The sequence below is a fragment of the Eretmochelys imbricata genome, chromosome 5 (genome assembly GCF_965152235.1).
Source record: "Eretmochelys imbricata isolate rEreImb1 chromosome 5, rEreImb1.hap1, whole genome shotgun sequence".
Lineage (NCBI taxonomy): Eukaryota > Metazoa > Chordata > Testudines > Cheloniidae > Eretmochelys > Eretmochelys imbricata.
This window is the reverse complement of record NC_135576.1, coordinates 59,715,231-59,739,524: the sequence shown is the minus strand read 5'-3', so window position 1 is coordinate 59,739,524 and position 24,294 is coordinate 59,715,231. Positions and strand designations below refer to the sequence as shown.

The 24,294-nt window shown below is 40.2% G+C and overlaps 1 protein-coding gene across 5 annotated transcripts in view; it reads left to right on the top strand.

The window, feature by feature from the left end:
* ARB2A (ARB2 cotranscriptional regulator A) overlaps window positions 1-22,226 on the top strand; it is a 363,023-nt gene extending 340,797 nt beyond the window's left edge. For 4 of the 5 annotated variants that reach the window (XM_077817193.1, XM_077817189.1, XM_077817190.1 and 1 more), the window contains one exon: window positions 9,079-12,269. In XM_077817193.1, coding sequence (XP_077673319.1) covers window positions 9,079-9,221 — 143 coding nt within the window. In that variant the 3' untranslated portion in view covers window positions 9,222-12,269. Of the gene's footprint in view, window positions 1-9,078; window positions 12,270-22,118 lie in introns of those variants that run through there. The other variant, XM_077817192.1, reaches the window with a different exon arrangement.
* The last annotated feature ends 2,068 nt before the right edge of the window (window positions 22,227-24,294 follow it).

The window sequence follows — 24,294 nt, the reverse complement described above, 5'->3', positions numbered from 1 at the left end:
ATCCAGACCTGATGATTTGTATATTCAGTTTTTCCAAGTATTCCCTTTCTGGTTTTTTTTACCAACAGCTGTATTGACAAGGTCTTTATTATTTCTAATTGTCAATACCTCTTTTCTTTATTGTTCCTGATATACTGATTTTAAAATCAGTTCACCATCTTAACCATATTAGAATAATTGTTTATTTAATCTCATTTAATAACAGATCTACTTTCTCCTTAGTATTCCTTTTCCTTCTGATATACGGTACTTGTTAAATATATAAATATAGCTCTTCCTGTTCCCCTTTATCCCTTTGGCTAACATTAAATCATTCTCGTCTTTACTGCCCTTATCTTTTCACTCGAATCCTTAGCTGACGGTCCATATTTTTATTAGGATACTTGCCTGATACCCCTTTTCCAAGATAGATTCTTTTTTACCCTCAGTTCTTAGAGCAGTCCCTCAGAAAGTCACATTGGCTGCTTTTGTTGGCATATTATAGGATGTTTAGCTGTGTTCTACACTCATGGATTTTCATGTGTCTTCCCATTACAGCCTGCTCCTTAGATTTTACAGGTCCCCAAGCAATTTATTCCTTGAAGCCTTTATACCACTGTATTCTATCAATCCATTGCTTAGTACAGTTTATTCAAATAGCTTTTAATCACTTGGTATGAATATTTCCTATTATGTCACATTCCCAAACAGTTCTTTCTATTGGTAAGAAGTAGATTCACAATGGCTTCTCATGTAGCTAATGTAGATCGATCTAGTAGCTAAGAATATGATTGTGATCTAGGAAGCCCTAGATTTTATTTCTCATTCTGCACTGGCTTGCAGAAGAGATAAAAACCTCATGTCTCTGGGTTTAAACCAATCTCTAACTATGAGGAATTAGGATGAGATGTTCAGGAGGGCACATTATCCCACATCTGCTTGCTAGGGGTTCTTGCATCTTCCTTGGAGGCATTTGGTGACAGAATACTGGACTAGATGGCCCATGGGTCTGATCCAGCATGGCAATTCCTGTGTTCCTAGGATCTTGGATAAGTCAGTTGTTGTATCTCTGCCTCAGTTAACCATCCGAACATAAGGATAATAATCATCTTTGTAAAGTACTTTAAAATCTGCACATAGAAGATGCTATATAATTGCAAAAAATGTGTTATAAAGTAGTTCGGTATAGTATTCTCTGTGTTCTTGATCATGGAGTAACATAGATATTTCTTTGGTGATCAATGTTTAGTTCTATTTTGTTACCCAACAGATGTCTCAGTACGTTTTGTTTTTTTTTAACTGAGTGCAGGATCCTGTGAGTTTGGGCTCCTGTATAGTTGGTCCCTTAACTTGTCAAGTTCATTCTTTATTCCTGAAGCTCCAGAAGATGTCCAATTTCACCTTTATTTTATATTACTTGTAACTTTACCCAAAGTACTTTATTGATACTCTTTTAATTTGTATTGGTTAGAGCTGAGTGAATTTGGAAATTCCATCCTGTGAGAAATTCTGACATTTCAACATGATTTTGTCTCAAATAAAGATGATAAAATGAAATTTCAATTTTTTTCACAGAATGGAAATTCTGAACAATTTTAATTTGGAAATGTCTAAATGTTTTGTTTTTACATTTTTGATCACAGTTAAATATTTTTACTTTTCCAAAATTGAAATGTTTCTGAATGGATCTGAAATTATTTGTTTTGAGTCAGATATTAAACTGCATTTTCCCACAATGGTGCATTGCCTAATAGGAGTTATGGCACAGGAGCCTTTTGACTCCATTCTCCTTTATGGGCCAGGCTCCCTGCCCCAACTACATTTCCCACAATGCACCAAATCATGTGACTCCCATGTTACCCAGCACAGCATGATCAGAGGAAAGTCCACATTGCATTAGGAGAGCTATCAGTTCTCTAGGAAGCCGGACCCAGAGGAGAGAATGGAGGGGCCGAACTCCAACTCTCATAGGGCAATATGCCACAAAGGATATACAGTTTAATGTTTCGTTGAACTGATTTGAAACAAAACATTGGAGGTCCATTCAAAAAATGAAATATTCTGATTTGGGTCAAACCAACCCAAAATTAAATATGGGGAAAATAAATATTTTCAGCAAAATCAAAATGATCCTTTGGAAAATGTTGATTTTGTGAAACCCACATTTTCTGTCAGAAACTCATTCTAATGGAAAATTCCCAACCAGCTCCACTGTTGGTTTTGCAAATATTTATGACATATAACGCTAACTCTTCTATTCTTCCCTTTCTGTCTTCCTTGTACAGATCATACTCTTCAGTGTTACTATTCTGTTTGGAGAACAATACCACCAAATCTATTGTGCCTACTAGGGCATTTAATATAACTTCTAGCTCATGTTGCATATGTCCAGTATGCCTTGAAATTTTCTAGATTTTTTGCATAAATAATAAAGGTACTACCTTTATAGTGTTTAATTTTATATGACACATTTTGCTCTCCCTTCAATGGGAGCTGAAGGTGCATATATGAGGGCAAATGTTGACCTTTAAAGGGCCATGAAGGGCAGTGTAGAGAGCTGACAAGGTAACAAGGCTGAGTTTTTGTTTTTGTCTTTTCTGTATTACTCAAGCCAAGAGTCATCATAATCCTAGAAACTAAACAGCCATGGTAGTGATTTTATCACCAGGGAAATTGTTCATCTGTCAGTAAGATTGTTGCTAGGAAAGGAAAAATAAAGAGAGGGAGCTAAAATTGCCTTAGACCATTGAGTCATCAGGCCCTCTAGATTCAAAGCCTGAATTGTTTTTGGAGAGGGGTGGGGTAAGAGAGTTGCTGTAGGAAAGCTTAAATTGATCAGTGTCTCAATAACGTTGGTGTGTGATCTCTGAGGAAATGAGACGGGTGCATGGGAAAAGGAGAAATGGAGGAAGGGAGGGGAAGGATATTAAAGTAAAGTTTTTTGGACATTGTTTTTGTCATTCTGTGTTTCTGAAGATGGCCAATGATAAAGAATAAAACAGTGTTATATTCTCTGCATCCAATTTAATCTAAATCTAGGCCAACAGAAATGAATATTGGTGTGTGTAGAGAGATAGAAGTCTGGAGTGGCAGAGTACTGTGTGTATGCCTTTTGGGGTGTGGTAGTGGAGCTGTGTGCATAGGAATCAAGGGTGAAGAGGTGGAGGCTGTCTGCCTATAGAGGCTCAATATGGCACTAAATGTGTGCAAGGACAAGGAATCTTAGGTGGTACAAATGGCTGTATGGGGAAGACTGCCTACGCAAGAGTGGTTAAGGAATACCTGGTGGCGAGGTGTCTGTACGTGGTGGCTTGTGGAGAGAGTGTAAGGAGTGTAAGGAGTGTCTATATTTGTATGTAGTAGCAACATGTCTTTATGTAAACTGGTCTCTGTAGGGGTTGACTCTTTGTGTAAGGGGTGTGTGGTGACAGTGGATTGTCTCCCTATAAGGGTGCCTTTTAGACAGATACGTGGAGGATTGCGGGTTGTCTTTTTGTGAAGGAGGAGCTATATCTTTATGCGGTGGTGAGGTGTCTATCTGTGATAACGAGGTGTTCCTGTATAGAGTTGGGATGTCTGTGTAAAGTGTAATTTTGTGGTGGTTGTCTGTGTAGGTTCAGCGGTAGTCAGTTATTTTTGTCGAGGTCCAAATTTCTTGGTAAAGGTATAGTCAAGTTCCAGACTCCAGAGGAACATTTTTTCACACTGCAATAACAACAATGCTAATAATAAGTAAATAAAAAGATTTCACGGTCCTGGTTGTCCAGATTTGGCCTACGGTCCACCTGTTGACGACTACTGGTATAGGGTGCGATAGATTTGTCTGTGATGAGCATGATGTCTGTAGATGTGATGGATTGTCTCCAGGTAAAGGGTGTCTGTGAGGGAATACCTGCATTTGGTGCTGGGTTTTTTTATTTAAAAGGTGATTGTGGAGAAATTTCTGTGAGATGTGATGGATTGTCTGTGTAATGGATGTCTGTGTTTGGAGGGAGGTATATGTATGTGATGTGGATTGTCTTTTCTAAAAGGTGTAAGTGGAGGAGTGGTATGTGTATTAGCTGATTGCCTTTTTGTGAAAGGTATTTGTGGGGTGGGGAGATATCTATGTGTCATGTGGATTGTCTCAGTAAAGGGTTTCTGCGGGTGGACATATGTAGCGAATTGTTTTTGAAAAAAGAAAAGGAGTACTTGTGGCACCTTAGAGACTAACCAATTTATTAGAGCATGAGCTTTCGTGAGCTACAGCTCACTTCATCGGATGCATACTGTGGAAACTGCAGAAGACATTATATACACACACACAGACCATGAAACAATACATCCTCCCGCCCCACTCTCCTGCTGGTAATAGCTTATCTAAAGTGATCATCAAGTTGGGCCATTTCCAGCACAAATCCAGGTTTTCTCACCCTCCCCCCGCCCCCCCCCACACACACACACATAAACTCACTCTCCTGCTGGTAATAGCCCATCCAAAGTGACCACTCTCCTCACAATGTGTATGATAATCAAGGTGGGCCATTTCCTGCACAAATCCAGGTTCTCTCACTCCCTCACCCCCCCTCCAAAAACCACACACACAAACTCACTCTCCTGCTGGTAATAGCTTATCCAAAGTGACCACTCTCCCTACAATGTGCATGATAATCAAGGTGGGCCATTTCCAGCACAAATCCAGGTTTTCTCACCCCCTCACCCCCATACACACACAAACTCACTCTCCTGCTGGTAATAGCTTATCTAAAGTGATCATCAAGTTGGGCCATTTCCAGCACAAATCCAGGTTTTCTCACCCTCCGCCTCCCCCCCTCCCCCCCCCACACACACAAACTCACTCTCCTGCTGGTAATAGCCCATCCAAAGTGACCACTCTCTTCACAATGTGTATGATAATCAAGGTGGGCCATTTCCTGCACAAATCCAGGTTCTCTCACCCCATCACCCCCCTCCAAAAACCACACACACAAACTCACTCTCCTGCTGGTAATAGCTTATCCAAAGTGATCACTCTCCCTACAATGTGCATGATAATCAAGGTGGGCCATTTCCAGCACAGATCCAGGTTTTCTCACCCCCACCCCCATACACACACAAACTCACTCTCCTGCTGGTAATAGCTCATCCAAAGTGACCACTCTCCCTACAACGTGCATGGTGATCAAGGTGGGCCATTTCCAGCACAAATCCAGGCTTTCTCACCCCCTCCCCCCCGGGGGACACACACGCACACACAAACTCACTCTCCTGCTGGCAATAGTTCATCCAAACTGACCACTCTCCAAGTTTAAATCCAAGTTTAACCAGAACGTCTGGGGGGGGGGGTAGGAAAAAACAAGGGGAAATAGGCTACCTTGCATAATAACTTAGCCACTCCCAGTCTCTATTTAAGCCTAAATTAATAGTATCCAATTTGCAAATGAATTCCAATTCAGCAGTTTCTCGCTGGAGTCTGGATTTGAAGTTTTTTTGTTGTAAGATAGCGACCTTCATGTCTGTGATTGCGTGACCAGAGAGATTGATGTGTTCTCCGACTGGTTTATGAATGTTATAATTCTTGACATCTGATTTGTGTCCATTTATTCTTTTACATAGAGACTGTCCAGTTTGACCAATGTACATGGCAGAGGGGCATTGCTGGCACATGATGGCATATATCACATTGGTGGATGTGCAGGTGAACGAGCCTCTGATAGTGTGGCTGATGTTATTAGGCCCTGTGATGGTGTCCCCTGAATAGATATGTGGGCACAGTTGGCAACGGGCTTTGTTGCAAGGATAGGCTCCTGGGTTAGTGGTTCTGTTGTGTGGTATGTGGTTGTTGGTGAGTATTTGCTTCAGGTTGGGGGGCTGTCTGTAGGCAAGGACTGGCCTGTTTCCCAAGATTTGTGAGAGTGTTGGGTTATCCTTCAGGATAGGTTGTTGAGCCTTAATAATGCGTTGGAGGGGTTCCACATACCACACAACAGAACCACTAACCCAGGAACCTATCCTTGCAACAAAGCCCGTTGCCAACTGTGCCCACATATCTATTCAGGGGACACCATCACAGGGCCTAATAACATCAGCCACACTATCAGAGGCTCGTTCACCTGCACTTCCACCAATGTGATATATGCCATCATGTGCCAGCAATGCCCCTCTGCCATGTACATTGGTCAAACTGGACAGTCTCTACGTAAAAGAATAAATGGACACAAATCAGATGTCAAGAATTATAACATTCATAAACCAGTCGGAGAACACATCAGTCTCTCTGGTCACGCAATCACAGACATGAAGGTCGCTATCTTACAACAAAAAAACTTCAAATTCAGCAGTTTTTCACTGGAGTCTGGATTTGAATTCATTTGCAAATTGGATACTATTAATTTAGGCTTAAATAGAGACTGGGAGTGGCTAAGTCATTATGCAAGGTAGCCTATTTCCCCTTGTTTTTTCCTACCCCCCCCCCCCCCAGACGTTCTGGTTAAACTTGGATTTAAACTTGGAGAGTGGTCAGTTTGGATAAGCTATTGCCAGCAGGAGAGTGAGTTTGTGTGTGTGTGTGTGTGTGTGTCCCGGGGAGGGGGGGTGAGAAAGCCTGGATTTGTGCTGGAAATGGCCCACCTTGATTACCATGCACGTTGTAGGGAGAGTGGTCACTTTGGATGAGCTATTACCAGCAGGAGAGTGAGTTTGTGTGTGTATGGGGGTGAGGGGGTGAGAAAACCTGGATTTGTGCTGGAAATGGCCCACCTTGATTATCATGCACATTGTAGGGAGAGTGGTCACTTTGGATAAGCTATTACCAGCAGGAGAATAAGTTTGTGTGTGTATGGGGGTGGGGGGGGGTGAGAAAACCTGTATCTGTGCTGGAAATGGCCCACCTTGATTATCATACATATTGTAGGGAGAGTGGTCACTTTGGATAAGCTGTTACCAGCAGGAGAGTGAGTTTGTGTGTGTGGTTTTTGGAGGGGGGTGAGGGGGTGAGAGAACCTGGATTTGTGCAGGAAATGGCCCACCTTGATTATCATACACATTGTGAAGAGAGTGGTCACTTTGGATGGGCTATTACCATCAGGAGAGTGAGTTTGCGTGGCGGGGGGGGGGGGGCAGAGGGTGAGAAAACCTGGATTTGTGCTGGAAATGGCCCAACTTGATGATCACTTTAGATAAGCTATTACCAGCAGGAGAGTGGGGTGGGAGGAGGTATTGTTTCATGGTCTCTGTGTATATAATGTCTTCTGCAGTTTCCACGGTATGCATCCGATGAAGTGAACTGTAGCTCACGAAAGCTCATGCTCAGATTAATTGTTTAGTCTCTAAGGTGCCACAAGTACTCCTTTTCTTTTTGCGAATAGAGACTAACACGGCTGTTACTCTGAAACCTGTTTTTGAAAAGTGCATCTGCGTTGGGGGGTAAATGTGTTATGGTGAGGGAGATGTGTGTGCAAAGGGTGTCTCTGAAGCGGGGTATCTGTGTGGGGAGTGGTGGTGTCTGTGAAAGGCATATATGTGTGGTGGTGGATTGTCCTTGTGTAAACAATGTCTGTAGGGGGATAGCTGTGTGGGGTGTCTTTGTTAGCAGTGCCTTCCCTTGTCTCTGTTTGTTGCTGCAAGGACTCAGGGTAAGTTGTCAGTAGCAGCTCTTTTAGGGGCCACTCCCATCACGAAGTCACCCACCCACCCCACACTATAGATCTCTCCCCTGGACAGGCCAGGGCCATCATGTCCTTTATTGTTGTAACTCCCAGATTGTGATACTGTCACAAAACTGTTGCTAGGCAACAAATGTGGTTACCAAGTCTCAGCGAATAGCTGAAGGGGAAAGCGAAGTGTTGCACCATTGTAGAGTAACCATAGCAATGACCTACTATTACAGACTAAAGAATTATCATTAACAATGTTAAAGTATCAAACGGAGGCCCAGGATCCCGAGACTTCCAGGCAGCATCTCTGCATAATTGGGTTATCTAGGAAGAGATCCCGACTCCTTCAGAGCACTTGGCTCCTTGTCTGTATGAGAGGGTGGGGGGTTGTTAATATTATCGTTTGTTTGTATTTATAAAAACAAATGTGCCGTGCAGTTAAGGGCCCACGGGTAAGACGGTAAAACCACATGCGCATAATACAGCTTACACAAATGCATGTTTGCGCTGGGGGAAGAAACCGCAGAAAAGGTTCCCTTTTCTGCCGGGGCTTCCTGGTAACAGGGCTGGTTACCGTGATCGTTATTTGTTGTTGAAAGCCATCTAGTCTGACTGCCTCTCTTTAAATCAATGCCAAAGGGGAACCGGGATTCAGTTACCGAAGCGGTTACTCGTGTCCTAAAAACTCAATTGCGTTGTCTTCAAGTTGGGCCAGACACTCGGCCCCTGTCATGAAACTGACCTTGGAAATGCAAGTGCCAATTTAGCGGTGGGCTTCTGCTTTTTACCCAGGGCTCTTCCGGAGCTGGAATGACATGAAGTGATCGCTGGTAGCTCCCGATGGACTCCATAGTTCTCCCCCTTTTGTCTGGAGTGCCTGAGAATGTATTGTAACGAGAGGCTCCCCTGTAAACAGGAGTCACAGCAAGCGTGATCTGGGGCAAACCAGGAGGTCATAATGTGTGTCTTACCTTGTGAACTTACTCGCTTGTTGAGGGTGCTCGGCAAAACGCGTGACTGGTCCGTAGCGCGCTGTGGAAGGAAAGGACTTTAAATGTGCTTTAGGGACTCCAGTCTGGGACGGTCCTTCGCAAGGCTTCGCTTGCCAGAGTTTGTGGGGGGGTGGGGGGGGGGGAGTGATAAGCACACGCCCTTTTCGGTCTTGTTTTTAGTGCATCGCTCTGCTCTTTTCCTAGCGTGTAGTCAAGGCGTGTAAGTAAAACCCTGCGCACTACTCGACACGAGAATACACCTGTGAGTGATGTGATCAGACAGGTAATGTGTTCAAGTCCCTCTCGTAAGACTGAAACGGGGAGCTTTGGAGAGGGACCAGCAAACAGCACTCGCCGTTTATTTTGTGTCGTGTCTTATGCTGAACAATGGAATGGTTGAACTTGCAGCAACAAAACGACCCCAAAGCAAACCAAACGGTGATGATTATTATTTTGTTTTTTGTATTTTGCAGGGACCGAGCGTCATGAGCTAACTTCCTGGAAGAGTTTTCCGTCGGTTTTCAAATTCTTCAGTGAAGCATCCGAGGCAAAGAACAGTTCAGTCAAACTAGCCCCAACACGACGCTCCAACAGAATCAAATATGAAGAGCTTTAAGCGGAGAAAAACATCTCCTTGCTGCTTGTTTTCTGCAAGCAGTCTCCCAGCCCCTCATTAGATTGTTTTCTTTCTAGAGCACAGGGTCGTGATGTATACATCTAAATAGCGTTTTGCATTATTTCTAGATGAGTGCAACTGTCAAAGCAATATGGGTTCACTGGTTGTGCTTCCTGTGGGCTGTAGCTTGGATTTCGTGCTGCCCATCAGTGCGCAGATTAAGGCTGACAGCAGTACTGCACAGTGCAGCATGGTGCAGCTCTAATTGCCCTGACATAGCCCTGCACCGAGCTGATGCCAGAGTTTAACAGCTTCTTCGTGGTCCTATCGCCTACAGGATTTTTGCTGCTTCCTTCCAGGGTTCACTTTTCTTTCTTGCTTGCTTTCTAGGACAGGAGCAAACTTTGGGTTTTATTCATTTTTAACAGAATTGCTTTTAAATAATGTATCCAGGTAGATTTCTCTCCCCTCTTCCTCCTCCCTACTCTTCTTCAGCCTTTAAAATGCTCAGACATCTTTCTAACAATGGAGTATTTTTGTTTGTGCTTTTTAGGGCGGTTAGTTAAGCCATAATGACCCAATTTAAAATTTTTAAAATAGCACAAAGACGATGGCGTAGTATTTGGATTTCTAAATATGAATTGTTCCCTGTAGCTTTTGAGACCAGAGGAGAGGCTGTGCATAAAAATAGCTCCTAAGAAATAATAAATTAATGAATAGGTATTTCTATGGAGGACCGTTTCTGAATTTAAAATAAGGTTTCTAATAAATCTGTACATTTCAGAAGGAAAGGACTAAATTTAAACCAAAATGAACCGATGCTATTTATGCTGAAATCTTTTGCTTCGTGATTTTAGGATTCCCATTTTTACAGAGAGTTTGTATCTCTGAATAATTTTAAAGCACGAGCTGTAATACGTGTTTTAGTGAAAATTGTAACATAGATTAAATACCTGTATTTAAAATTTACTTTTAGAACTTGGTTGATACCTTTATTTTTTATTCTAATAGAATGTCTATTTTGAGACAAAGCAAAATATAAATTACTCTTTTTAAAGAGGGACATAATTTTGAATAGTAAAAAAAAAATGAATATTTACAATCAGTAGTCTTTTCTTCTCTGGGACCAAATGGGATCAACTCTTCACACTTTCCATGTTCTGCAGATAAGGGGTCCAAAAACTTGGGTCCAAATTTGTGGGAAAGTCTCTTTGTATAAAGATTTTTTCCTTCTTTGGCATTATTTGTAGAGCTCCACTTGCTTTTGAAAGCTCTACCTTAAAATGCCAATTGCTTTATACTTTACCAATTCAGCAACCGTCTGGACCACACTGTGAATTATGACAGCATAAATAAATAAAAAGTCATGAATGACTGATTTTGCTGATTTTTTAATTCAAAGAAGCTTACATTTTCATATTCGGAATTTTTAATAACTGTAATGCCTCACCATCCTGTATTTATTCAATTTTTGATTCAACACAGGCCTAATTTCTTTCAAAGTGTTTGCAGAAATAATGTCCCTGCCTTACACACCTGGTGAAATACACAGACAGTTTCACAGAATTTAAAGGCTCAGAAAATCATTGAAATTGCAGACCTCGGAGGGAAGTGTTTTTAGTAATAGTAGCTGATGTCAGCAACTTTTAACTGCTAATGTCTGATAAGCAACAATATGTGCCTGATACCGTGTCTGGCATACAAGTACACTAATTAGTTCTTATAGGTTTGATGAAGCTAAATTAAAGTGATCTTTTCTTCAGTGGTCATGTCTGCATCGCCTCTGTTGTTGTTAGAGCAGAGGCAAAGACAGCAAAAATCAAAACGGTATTTCATCCAACTGCTGTGTTACTTCAAACCAGTCAAATCGTCGGCAGCCACCACATGGGTTTGTGATATTGACCCCTTTTTAGTGTAATTTTTCCCGTTTCGGCGTTGAAGGAGGAATTCAGTACGGAAGTGGTGAGGGTAGGGGGCTATTGTTGTTAATAAGGTGTTTTAAAGTGTTTAATGTGGATTTCAATGTATTTTGTCTGGAGTAAACGTACCAGTAACCGAATCATGTCACTTCAGTGTAAGGAGAGATTCTTCCGGATCTTTCCATTTTATTTGCTAACTTCTTTTCTTTGGTTTCATAAAGCGTGTGCAGTGCTCAGTGTTGGAGGGTCACAATTAGCCAGCTGAAATACTCCATGTATGTACACCAGGCATTGCTGTTATTTAGCTAACCCGTGGTGTTTTGCAGTTCGCACATTACTCCGCTTCTAACCAGGGGAAATCACGGTAAAATTGCCTGCTATAATCTGCAGTCTTCTCTCCATTATAGCTCCTCTCCCTTTTGTAAATGTCCCTTACACATGGCGGTCGTCGCTGTGTTTCCTGAGTTAGACTTTCGCAAGCAAGATGTGAGGGGTTTTGCAAGCTGTGGAGATTCCCCAAACAGAGGCAAAGGAAAATCCACGTTTGCCGCTGGGCAGCTTCCAGTGTAATCGTATTTCTCAATTTAACCTGTTGATTATGGGTTTGCTGTATAGGCGTAAGAATATGGTTCACCTCATTTCTCCCCAAGTAACTTCATGCTGTCGGTGCTGGCCACCTGCCTGGGGCTGGCCTGTCACCCATTTACGCCGTTTGTACTCGTCCCTGGTTTGTTTCCTCTCTGATCAGTGTATCATGTGAATAAGGTTTGAACTCTTTGATTTGCATTTCATATGTGTAGTTCTGTCCTTAAATGCAAAGACCAAGGGGGCGGGGGAGTGGAAAAAAAGCTCTCAAACAAATCCTGCAACCGTCAAACTCTTACCACTGGGAATGCATGAGGGGGGGGGTTCCAAGGTGCCAAATATCACAAAATTAATCTATTTTTTTATTTTAATGGAAATTCAGTGCAAAAAAAATCTACTGTAATAAATACCCTTTTAAAAGTGTCTTTCTCGTGCCCTAATTGACTTGCGTTTTTGCTTATGTAAAGAACTGCAGGGAGTTCTTATGAATTGTATATTTCTGTTTACACTTTAAAAATAATAATAAAAAGCTTTTCTCTTCTAATGTGCAGTTGTCTCCTCATAAACATTTTTCTCTTCAAAGCAGCTTGGAGATGTTAATAAAAACATGAACCGACACTGAATGGCGCAATAACATATCAATAGTTTCAATCTGGCTGGTGGTGGTCTGACTCTGTTGAAATGGTAATAGCCTAACATCAACTTATCATGACAGCCCTTTAGTCTTTGTTGACTTCACATTGCCTACACTTATATGTTTCAGATGATTAAGCATAAGAAAATCCTCTCCGAGATGTTTTGGAATTGAAAATGGATGTTCGGTTGTTCTGATATAAAAAATGTAATTTACCAATAATATTCAAAAGAGCAACTCCCTCTTCCAAAAAGTGGGGAAAGAAAATCTCCTTCACTTCTTGCTTTGTTTGGTTCTCTCCTTACCGTAAAGGACATTTGGAATGAAGAGACTAGTCATCAGAGACAAACAAAGTGATATTATTAGTGTACCAAAACTACACAGAGACTGGAGTCAACTGAGATCATTGGAGAGCGGAAGTGCCTTCCTGGTTCCGTAGTTAAAAGGGAAAGACCACGAGTTGGGTTCTTCCTATTTCTGCTTGTTTATTAGGAAACAAACACATTTAGCCCGCGTTTGCTTCCAGACCCCAAATGGAGAGACTCAAGTGAATGATGCATGGTTATTACAGTGACTTCGATGGTTTATCAACATTTTACCACACCTTGCACTTTGCAGTAATTTAAGTTGTCGGTACCCAGCCGTATCTAGTTAAAGTTTCTTATCTTTGAAAAAGAGGAGGAAAGTAGGCGGGACCTGTTTTACCACCAAAATGTGTATCAGATCGAAAATCCAGGAGGGTCTTTCTCTCCATTTGAATGTGGATTTTTTTCCCCTTGCTTGTACCAGAGCGACTAACTGGGAGCCTCTTGAATTCTTTCTCTTCCTTTTAACTGATAGTCCATTAATCTCAATGCAATAAAATAAAATAAAAATCAGTTTGAGCCTGGGAAAAAGTTTTAAGCAACACTTAACAAAGCCTCAGCCCCCTCCTTGCTAAAGCAGCAGCTTTCTCATCCTGGGTTAGACTGGAAGCAACATCGAGTGTCCTAAATGTGAAGAATGTTCACTCTGAGCATAAGCTGTTGAAAGGGGAAAATAACACAAAGTCGATTAACAGTGATTCTAGAATAGATGAAACCATCAAAGCATTCCAGCGTTTATCTCCAAATCTGTGTAGTGTAAAAAGGTAACAATGATAGTCTTAAACCATACTTAGGAGGGATGAATGTTGATTTAATTGATTCATTTGGATCGATGTTTTTAAAGTTTCACACCACTGATCTTTCATGTAGTGATGTCTTTAGCAGTCAGCGGTCTGACATGAGCCTTCTCAGATTTCATCACTGGGAAGTTCCATGACATCTGAAATTATGCAACAGACTGTGGAATGGTAACTTTGGGACTGGGAGACCCAAATGGCAAAAAAGATGCAAGAGGAGGATTGGATTTGAAGGGGTCTCGTTAGTTTGTCACAAATGAGTACACATTGTAACTGAATCACAAGGCTGAACCCTGCCCCATCCTCCTCCCCCTCATCTCCTCCCGCAAGTTTGAAAGGTTTAAAATGACGGGGTGGGAAAATAAGCCCTTAAACGTTGTGCCAAAAAGTACATTTTTTAATGTTAAAATATAGTTCACACTGTTTAGTAAACAGTTGGGGTTAGAAAAACTTCCCATTTGTTTAGCCCTTCAAACATAGCCCGTCTGGGAATAAATCTTCAACTGAATTTATAATTTTCAACACATTGATTATAGGAAATAAGTTGGATTTGACTTTTTCTGTCTTAATCAAAGGAAGGTGGGGGTTTTTTAATGGAAAATAAGCACATATCTTTTCTCTCACGTACATACAACACTAATTGTTTTTCCCTATAAGAATTTCATTCAAAAGTACAAATGAAAAGTGTCATATCTAAGAAAATATTGCACCGTACTCTACATTAAAGTCAGTCCAAATAAAAATAGCCTTCCAAGAATCTCTCTCTCTCTCTCTCTCTCTCTCTAACGTGCATTATGTTGACATATTCGATACAGTGAGAAAAATGAACTTCTCGAGAAACTTGGTAGGAGATGTCATTTGTCACTGTACCATCCATCATAAGACCACAAATTTTCACTTTTCTGTCCCATTTTGGATTGCATGTGTTTGTGAGTATTTCACTAGATCAGTGACAGCTCTTTATTTGCATAATTATATGCTCTGGTCTGAAGAGAAAACTAACCCCCAAATTTCATGGGTCACCAAACTGCGACAATCAATGTTTTATCACGTATGCTAAGCAAAACCTAAGAAGCTATATGAAGTTTCTTGGGGAGTTTTTACTCCTCAGAAAATTAAAGATTTTGTGCCCCTTGAATAGATGCAAAACTCTTTCCAAGCTCTTTGTAACTGAGTTCTGTTTGATGGCAAGAACTAGAGATTAACACGAAGATCTGGATTTTAGACCCACCAGCATTACTTCAAAGTAGATTTAGACAAGCAGCTTTATTGCACTTGGAAACTTCGCTATTCTAAATACTGTAACTCAGATTTACAGCAACAACGACAAAAAAGGTAAATATGATTTGGACCATCGACCTCCCACCCCATCTAACATATAGTTAAGGGAGGGTTTGAAGTTTTATTCCTTATTTGAAGCGCTCTCGCTCTCTCTGTATAACACGCACACAATTCGACATAAATATGAACAAAATTGATTTTCTGTGCAACAGGATTTGTTCTGGTCCATCAATTGCACAATAATCGCATGCTCCAGTTATGACACACTATGAATTTTCAACTTGATAAAAGTGCATTTTATGAAGAAGAATGTATTTAGTGAGACCCACAAACCAACAGTAAAACTGTAAAAGAAAAACGCCCCCCCTGCCATGAGGGGAAAAAACCTACCTTGTAAGGTTTTATTTCATTTTTTAAATCTATATGTTCAAAGTTCTGGGGCTCAGAGCTGTAGGTAACCTGCAAGTGGTAGGACTCTGTAGCCTTTTTTAAAAGCACTGTTAATGTTACTTTTGTTTATAAGGTCATGATAATTTTGACTATATGCGGTGGTCCTGCTTCTGGGGAATTTAATTTGGGTTTCATAAATTGTGTTTGCGGTCTCTTAGCCCTTTTGCCACGAAAAACGCACTTCTTAAAGGAACTTTGTGAAACGGTTCATTTCAGGTAACATGTGGTACTAATTTTCTTACCATTTACCAGGTACAGACGACTCAGCCAGCAGCATGTAAAATAAATAGACTGGAAAGTTGTACAGTGTTGAATCTGAAGAGGAAAGGCTCTGTGATAAAGAATGCCACGTTACTTCAAATGAATGACCGTGCTTATCTCGAGGAATATGGTCTCTGCCAAAGTTTTGCACCCTTAAAACTTGGTTAGTTACGTCTATAGCTGAAAGGAATTTTAACTAGCAGTGATTTTTAAATGCCTGTTTTTAATGGACACAGAAGACAACGATATTTCTCACCTTTTTTTTTTTCTTACTGGAAAAAAAATGACTTCCTTTTCTGCCCCCACCAAGAATTGTTTCATTCTTAGGCACGTCTGATACTTGTCTTGGCAAAAAGACTTCAAGGGGGTTCTGTAACACAAATAAAATAAAAGGAATATGAATATAGCCAAACATCAAATGAGGAGGACAAAGGAGAAGCAAAGTGATCACACTGATTCCTGAGTAGATTTCTGCATTATGTGTCTGCATCTTGGATCCTTTTTTCAAAACTTTATAGGGAAATTGATCAGATCGATAACCCGACAGCAAATGTTTGCAATTAAAATTAAACAGTTAACTGATTTTTTTTAAGCTGACCTATATGCGTCTATTAAGGTCAGGTAAATCTAACTATTTCCAGGCGACAAGCGCCCAGAACGTTTTATCCCGACTGAGACAAAAGTCAGTTATTTTCCACTGAATTCTGCACAGGCGAGGAATGACCCTTTGGAGGCAAGGCCTGGGTTTTCTTCTTTCGTCATTTCACTTCTCTTTACTCAAGCCCCACCTAATCCCCTACTGTCTGGCAAACTAGTATCTCTATACTTTTGCCTTCAAACTATTTCTTTAAAGCTGGAATCCTTGACACAACAATTAGATAAATAGCTTCCCCCACCCCGGACAGTTTCACACCACCTCTTGATAAGCTCAGCTTACTACATGATAAAATCTTGTTTTTTCCCCTTAGCAAACTACTTTGATATGAGTTCCTGGAACAGCTAAATAAGAACTCGCATGCCCAGGTGTTGCTTGTACATACTTTCGAGAGCAAAACCATTAAAACTATAGGGATCTTGCAAATATTGATCTAGTGGTTGGTAACAAACATCACGTCAGATGCTGCCAGTGGCTGTTCATTGTGCCAGTTGTTTCTGATTCTTGTCCCCTTTCTTACAATAGTAACTTGAGCTCTAGTTCCCAATGAAAAGTTAGTTTCTTAGCTAAAGACTGATCTTTTGATTATTTCGCACTTCGTTTTTTCCTTAAATACACTTAAAATGCTGTTTGAATTTGAAATCACTCCCCTCCCTCCCACTTCCTGCCAAAACATTGTTAATTTAATTTTTACTTGCTGCTGGAAAAAAAAACCGAGGGTTCCAGTTATTTGGTAGTGTTAGCTCTTACAATACTGTTCACGTTTCTCCATAATTTAGTACCTGCCAGTTGTTCTATGTCTCAAAGTAACAATTAACTTCTGTAAGAGGAAGTGCAAACGGGATGAGAATAATCAAGAGCAAAATTAATTCTTTATAACCTTGTTTGTGCGTTTTCAGGTAGTTTGCAAATGTTAAGCCTGATTTTGGCCCAAGGATCATCATGTAACAAATCAGTGTAAGAGCAAATTTGAAAAATGTTTATAGCAAATGACTCTGTAAAATGGATTGGTTTTTCTACCTTTTATCTTTGTTAAACGTCACTCTGGATTCTACCTGGACTGTACATGCATATTGTTATGTCATACAGAAACTGAAAAATGCTTCTGCATTTGCTCAAACGCTTTGTCAAGTTGTCTGAACCTGAAGAACATCTGCCCAGCTTCCCTTTATCTGCCTCGAAAGACTTCCTCGTGTGAAAGTGGAAAGCTATGTTTTAAAGTATAACATTATAAATTATCACCTCCAAAGTCTGACTAAAGTCCAGGCTTATAAGGGAATGGCGGGGGGGTGAGAGTAGAACTACCGAAGGATGCCGTTTAAACTGTGAATTTATAGCAAAAAATGATTTCACATGGATGAAAAACTAACTGCTTTTCTGTCGTCCCTGTGCCCCTAACTCGTCCAGAACTCGGTCCGAAGCCATGGCAAAACGAAGTGAAGTGACACGTGAGGCTGTTCTGTCTCTCGCCTTAGCACCACGGACAGCGCCTAGTTCCGAGTTCACTTTCAGCCACAACTTTCTATCACTCCTTCATCTAGTTCAGCCAAACCCCATTTCCCTCGGAGGCTGCTGCCTGCGTCCGAAAGACACCGATCACTGTGGGAAAGTTAGTTGCTGAGCTACGATATGTCCCACTTCACTTTGTAAGATCCCCGGGACCTGTATACTGTCCCAGCTGCGAGGTCACCTTGTTCTCCCCTCTTAGAAGATTCATTCTGCGCTTTCCTGAGTTGCTGTGTCTGAATTCCCCAGTTAGGTTTTCGTCTTCGCCTTGTAACTTTTCCTGGATTAACTTCTACCGATCTCCCTCCCAAGTCCCCCTATTCCTCTTTTCCCTTTAAGGTGAGTCTCTTCTTAACTGCCCTTTTTATATCGCTTCCCATCTCTTTCCTCTGGATTTCTCGCTCAAGAAATATCCAAGGTGCAAAACTTTTCCACAGCTGCACCTCCGCTCGGGAGTCAGGGTGCACCTGGCCTATTGGAAAGGGGCTTCGCTCTTGGCCAGAGCAGCTTGATGAGCTCTGGTGCTTCCAGACAGCTTGTTAATTACAGCCCCTGGAGACTAGGCTCCCGAGCCAGAGTCCAACCTAGTTATAGAGCCTGACAGTAACTTACTTGACAGCACACAGAAAAGTGACAGTAAAGTATTTGGTTTAGCCTCGCTTCTTCTCCCGTTAAACAAGTTCTTCCTGCTCGGATCGTTGTGACTTTAAGTCATCATTTCCGTTTTATTTTGTTGTTCAGGATGTGTGCAAAGGAAGAGACGCCCTCTGTATATTTCATCATTACACTGTCATTTTAGCAAAATACCGGACCTTCCAGTTTGTAAATCAAGCTATTCACGTGTTAGCTAGTTAATGCAGCAAGATGCACGTTGCTTATTAATATGTTTCACCCAGCCTCTGCTTAGTATAGATTCCTGCACTTGCCCCTGTCATCATTCTAAGGTCGTATATAAATCGTGAGGATCGGAGACTAGTTAGTAACGATTTGCAGGATTATTTGTTACATTTACTGTTCAAACTAAAGTTACATCCGTTTAAAAATGAATCTACAAAAGTAGGAGGAAATAATTGATTTAGGGCGTCGACAGACCAAATATAGATAGATAGCCAACAGAGCATTTTTAAAAAGCGTTCTCTTTCCTGATCTGAAATGGAATTGGGGCCATCTATCAGAGAGTTTCAGCAGTTTGACGGGACTTTTATTGTTAAAGTTCTTTGTTGCATACCCCTTTAAAACAATCTATTTTCCTGCTCATATATTTGTTATGCTTAAAGTGATAGCTACAGTGAATCCGTGTTCTCACTATTTTCCCTGGAGTTGGATCGCTTCCGATTTGTTCTTCTACTTTCCATTTAGGGTGATTTAGTTCTATATCTAACGAGACCATCGCTGGTTTAGGTTTCTGAATCCTCCTTATGTGGTATCGTTGCCTTCATTAAAAAAAATGAAAAAGCTACTAAACTTTCACGTAATTAACTGTTTAAAAACAACGCTCGAGCCCTTAAGAAATCGTTTTATTTCCTACTGTGGAGGAAATGGAAATCCAAACTGGCATGAGTGGGGAGAAGTTTGCGTGGTAGTGAAGAAACCTGTTGAATACTTATAACTACAGAAGATTTCAGGGCGTATCACATTACCCCCTACAAAAGGCGGCGGGGGGGGAGAGGGGGGGTTTCGAAAACGACTTTATCAGCCAGGCAGCCTCTTAGTCAAAGACATTCAAAAGATAAATACTTGGCCACATCTAATATTGATCTATTACCTTTGTGGGGTGAAGGAAACTGATTATTTAATGCCCTCTTACATTATTTAGTGCGAGAAAAAACATTAACTGAGCTGTATTTTCCTTTGCAAATGTGGCAAGAAAAAGGATACAAGCGGGTTTCGTTGTGTTTTTAAACTTTCGCGGTGAAGATTTGGTCATTTGCCTGAACTTGTTTAAGATTATTTTTCTCCAAAATATTTTACATGCAATCTTATAACATGCGAACACTGAGGGGGATGTTACATATTTTATCCGCGTAAGCTAGAAAGTTCCCTATGTTTAGCATAGCAGGTCAGCGGACCTTTTCATTATTTCTCTCTACCTGACCTTGGGAGTTAGTTTTAGAACTAAATTTTAATCAGAAGCCAACAGGGTTATTACACACAATTCTACTGTATAGAAAAGGCTATTTTGAAACTATGTATCTAATATATAAGTGAATGTCTATATGTCCAGCACGCTGACCGTTTTCAGTAACAATAACATATTTTCTTTTTCTCTTCAGCTAAGTTTTCCCTCTGCAATTCTATTTCTTATCCCTGGTACACGTTTATGAAATCCTTTTCATTTTTTTCCCTTCCTGTATCTCTTCAAAGTCGTTTTAAATGACTTTTCTTGTCTTTTGGCCATTTGTCAACGTCAAATGTATACTGACTATTTAATGAAAGAAAAGCGTGTGTGTACATTACACTGCACAGACTCTCTCTCTCTCTCTCCCCCCACCCCACACATATATGTATATATATATATATATATACTTTATTTAGTTTCTTGAAAATCAATAATCGCTCATTCATTTCCAAAGTGTCCACTATGTGTTTGTAAGGAAAGTAATGAAGTTCTCAGGTAATATTCCTGAGTAAAACTCCGTGGTTGTCATTTTATTCCTATCGTATAATGTAGTTTCTCTTGATTGTCAAGAAAAGTAAGTTCAATATAATAGTTCTAAATATGGGGCCAGATTCTGATCTTGCTTGCCGTGTTCAAAACTGGCCCATAACGTATGTGTGTACGAGTGTGTATATCTGTAATATATTACAGTGTAATTTCCTTCGGAGAGATTTAAAGCCTGCAGTTCTCCCCGCCAAACAATCCATCACTTATAGGATCTTTGACTTTAAATGGCAATGAGGGTTAGAATAGGTGGTCAACTGTCAGAATACCCTGATAGAAAGTCAGCATCCTCATTAAGGATGATCCATAATTTTAGTCTTTCTTGAGCTAATAAGAGGAGTGAATAATATTGTCCTTCATATTTCATACTGTGGAGGGGAAACCCCCAATATGTTTATTTAATCCTAACACTTTAAAAGCAGAGGACGTGGACTTCTTGAGTGGTGGGTATGCACTACATCATAAAAGGGAATAGCCAAAAGTAATTTTCTTCACAAGTAGCAGCGTTGCTGGTCCTAAGACTCCCTATTATTGGAAGGGGACTGTCTAAAATACTTTCCCACTTATAAACACTAGGCTCTAGATATTAGCCACCGCCTAAATACTTGTTCACCGAAATGAGTCACTAACCACTTTTAATTTCTGTTAAATTCAAAGCTAAAATCGTACAGAAGTACAGCCGAAGTGGAGTTAAGCCAGGCAATCTTCTCAGCTACGTGAAGTTTTCCAAAAAGATAGAGGGGGATTGGTTAACTTTTGAAGAATTAGAACTACAACAAAAGCCAAACTCTTCAGCATGTACGTTTTTATGATCAGCTTTCAAGCTGGCAAAACTAGAGCCATTTGCTTAACTTAATCCGTAACATATGTGTGCAACAGTAGCAGATTTTTTGGTGTGTGGCTTGTAGCTGATCAAGTTGTAAATTTTCCGCCTTAGGTTTTCAGCGCCTCCTAGTTACAGCCTAACACCTAGAGAAAGGCTTTGCAGTGATCGCATAGCAGAGAAACCAAATGATAAAAACAACAATAATTTACAAAGCTTTTTCCAGTGAGGCCAGCCAAACTCATTCGTCTTTATGGTCAATGCTCTCAAGCTGCCATCATGATTTTAAAAAGCGCAACCTACAGTCTATTTTAATTAAAAATAGTTTTCACTCTGAGCTGTTAAAAGTAGCGTTTACATATCGCCCCTAAGGAGAAGGGCATTTCCCCCAAAAAAGTACTAGTTTAAAAAAATCAACAAATATCATTACTTTTTTTTTACTCTAACAAGAAGCTGAATACATTTAGAACATGGACCATAATTCCTTATACATTTAAAGTTATTTATCTTTACGTTAGATATTGAAACGTGTGATAAGTTTGTTCAAAGGCATCTCAGCCCTACAAATATCAAAAGCTTATATTTGATTTTATGGCATTTCCACTTTAAATATATCATAATTGTTTTGATCAATTAATAACAGTGACAAGAAAGCTAATTTAGTAGGACGTGTTTCTGTTTATATTGAAACTAGACCTAATGAACGTATTTATAATGCAGTGCAACAATAAGTCTCGAGCTGCTGATTTATTTCACTATTCAAATACACATTAGATGCATTTTTGTTAACTGCTACGAAGGTATTTCATTAGGTGTTTTAAAGCACGACTTGGCATAAATGAGACCTCTCAAATTTCCCTCTCTGGTGCCATGTTTTTAATCCTGGGTTTATTTTTTCAGATCCGTCATTACAATTCTTGGAATGGTTTCTAAATGATTATTGTTGTTATTACTCTTAGGTATTGTCTGCGTATTTCTCAAGTGAAGACAGAAAATCCGGGACGATGCTAAAAGGCAGCTTTAAGTCTGAACTGGAAGGTCTTGAGACACAGAGCGCCATCTAGCCAACAAATTTAGAATCAAAGTGCAGAAGAGGCAACTTGAGTAGAGAGGGAGAGTGTGTGTGTGAGAGTGAGAGAGAGATGGAAACTTACACTCCCTTCTCCCCAGTTTTACCTGGACTGAGCACTCTTCCCTAGGCAATACATCACCAGCAGACAATCCATACACAGAGATCTGAGAGGCTCTGTGTCTCCTCTCTGTTTCTTAAGGACAAAACTCTGTGTCCTTCACTTGTTCTTCTATTTCTTAGAACAAGCTATTTCTCAGTCTTTTCTAATTAATTGATATTTGAACTCTTCCCAGCATAGAGGTATTTCTATATTGAGGTATAGTGCACCTGGCTGACAGTTATTAACCTTCAGTCTTCATTATCTCCAACTAGTATCTTTAGTATCTTTTATCTTTGATGCAAAAATCTTCCTGGCCCATTATCGTGAGAAGCAATCGCGAATTTATACCGTAGTTCTGAACCACCCTCCCATCCCAGACGGTGCACTGAAAGTAAGACCAAAATACCACGTTTTCAATACTGTATGAGATAGCACCAATGTCTTTGGTGACATTTGGATTAAAATGTTTTTGATAAAAACTTTACACTGTATTTATCCAAGACATGAAAACAAAGGCAGCGGATATTAAATCTCTGTCTTAGTTCCTATCTTCCTAAGGTTACGTTTTATTTTGGAAACTTTTAAGAACTTCGGGCGGGGGGTGGGTGGGGGATGCTTCTAAGCCGCGTTCACCTTATTTTTGCAAAATTAAACAAAGACACCAATGATTTGTGTAAATTGTAGCCAGTCTGAAAGTACATTGGAGCTTTCGTAATAAAGAAGAGCCATTGTAAATTCCCCATCTGAATCATCTTCTGTGTATTTGAAAGAAAATAATTAACACAAATATACCCGTGTATTAAAATATCTTTATTGTCGAGTCCTTTTAAAATTTTATTTCTTATCTTCAAACTGTTCAATCACATAGACATATGCTAGCCGCAGAGCCATGTCATTTACTGGTTCCCAATATTGCGAGTATTGTTTTGGCTTTTTAATAACTTATTGATTCGTCTTGTGTCCCTATCGGAGTTCTAAAATGTTATTTTATGTTGTGCTAGTTTCTTTTTAACAGCAAAGCGTATTTAAACAAATACAGTGCCCTCGGATTTAGGAAAATAAGCACCGAAATATTTCAGCTGATGTTGAAAGCGTGATCAGAGCTTCCTTCTCAGTCGCTTCTAGCTGCTCTGAAAATAGGTTTTCATTTTAAAGCGCAGCCATGTCTATGTCTAGCTAATGTGCGTGGCATGTATCAGTGTCATGATTGCAGAAATGATGAAATTAGCATTTAGATAAGAATAGTATTAAACTATTTCGACAGGCTACAATATTTAGCCCGAACGCACTAAATGAAAGAAGAATATACAATGCCTCTTGGACGATGTGTAACATGGGGGGGGGGGGGAAGATCTGACGTTAGCCATTGGGTGCAAATCTCTGTCTCTCGTCTCACTCACTCAAGTTCACAGAAGCCCCTGAAGTTCAGATGCAACCCATACGCAGAGAAACTAGAGGCTGAACTGAAATAAAGGTTTCACTTCCTGGGTGTCTTCTTAAATAGCACATTTCACCGTCCAGGTTTTCTTAAACATGAAACCTTCTCCACGATAGGGTACCCAGCTGTTTAATTTAACATTGATTTATTGCTTTTAAAAGTAAATTTACACACATGCCAACAGCATTCCGTTTTGTTTCCCCAGACCCAAAGATTTATTTTCTACTTAGCGCTTGTCTGACAAAACAATGTCTTTTAACTTTATTACACATCGATGAGGAAATCTGTCTTATTTTTGTTTGGATTTATTGCTCTGTTACTTATGGGGACTTTTGGTAACAGAGAAACGCTAAGGTCAGAAAATAAATACAAAATGAAACCCAGGCATGGAAGCAAATACCATTAAAGGCATCAGCATATATTTGATGAAGTTATTGCATACGCAGAGCTGTTAAAAATATATCTGGCGCCATGAGCATAATTATAAAGAGGAACAAAATCATTTTAACTGTGAACATGCAGGTA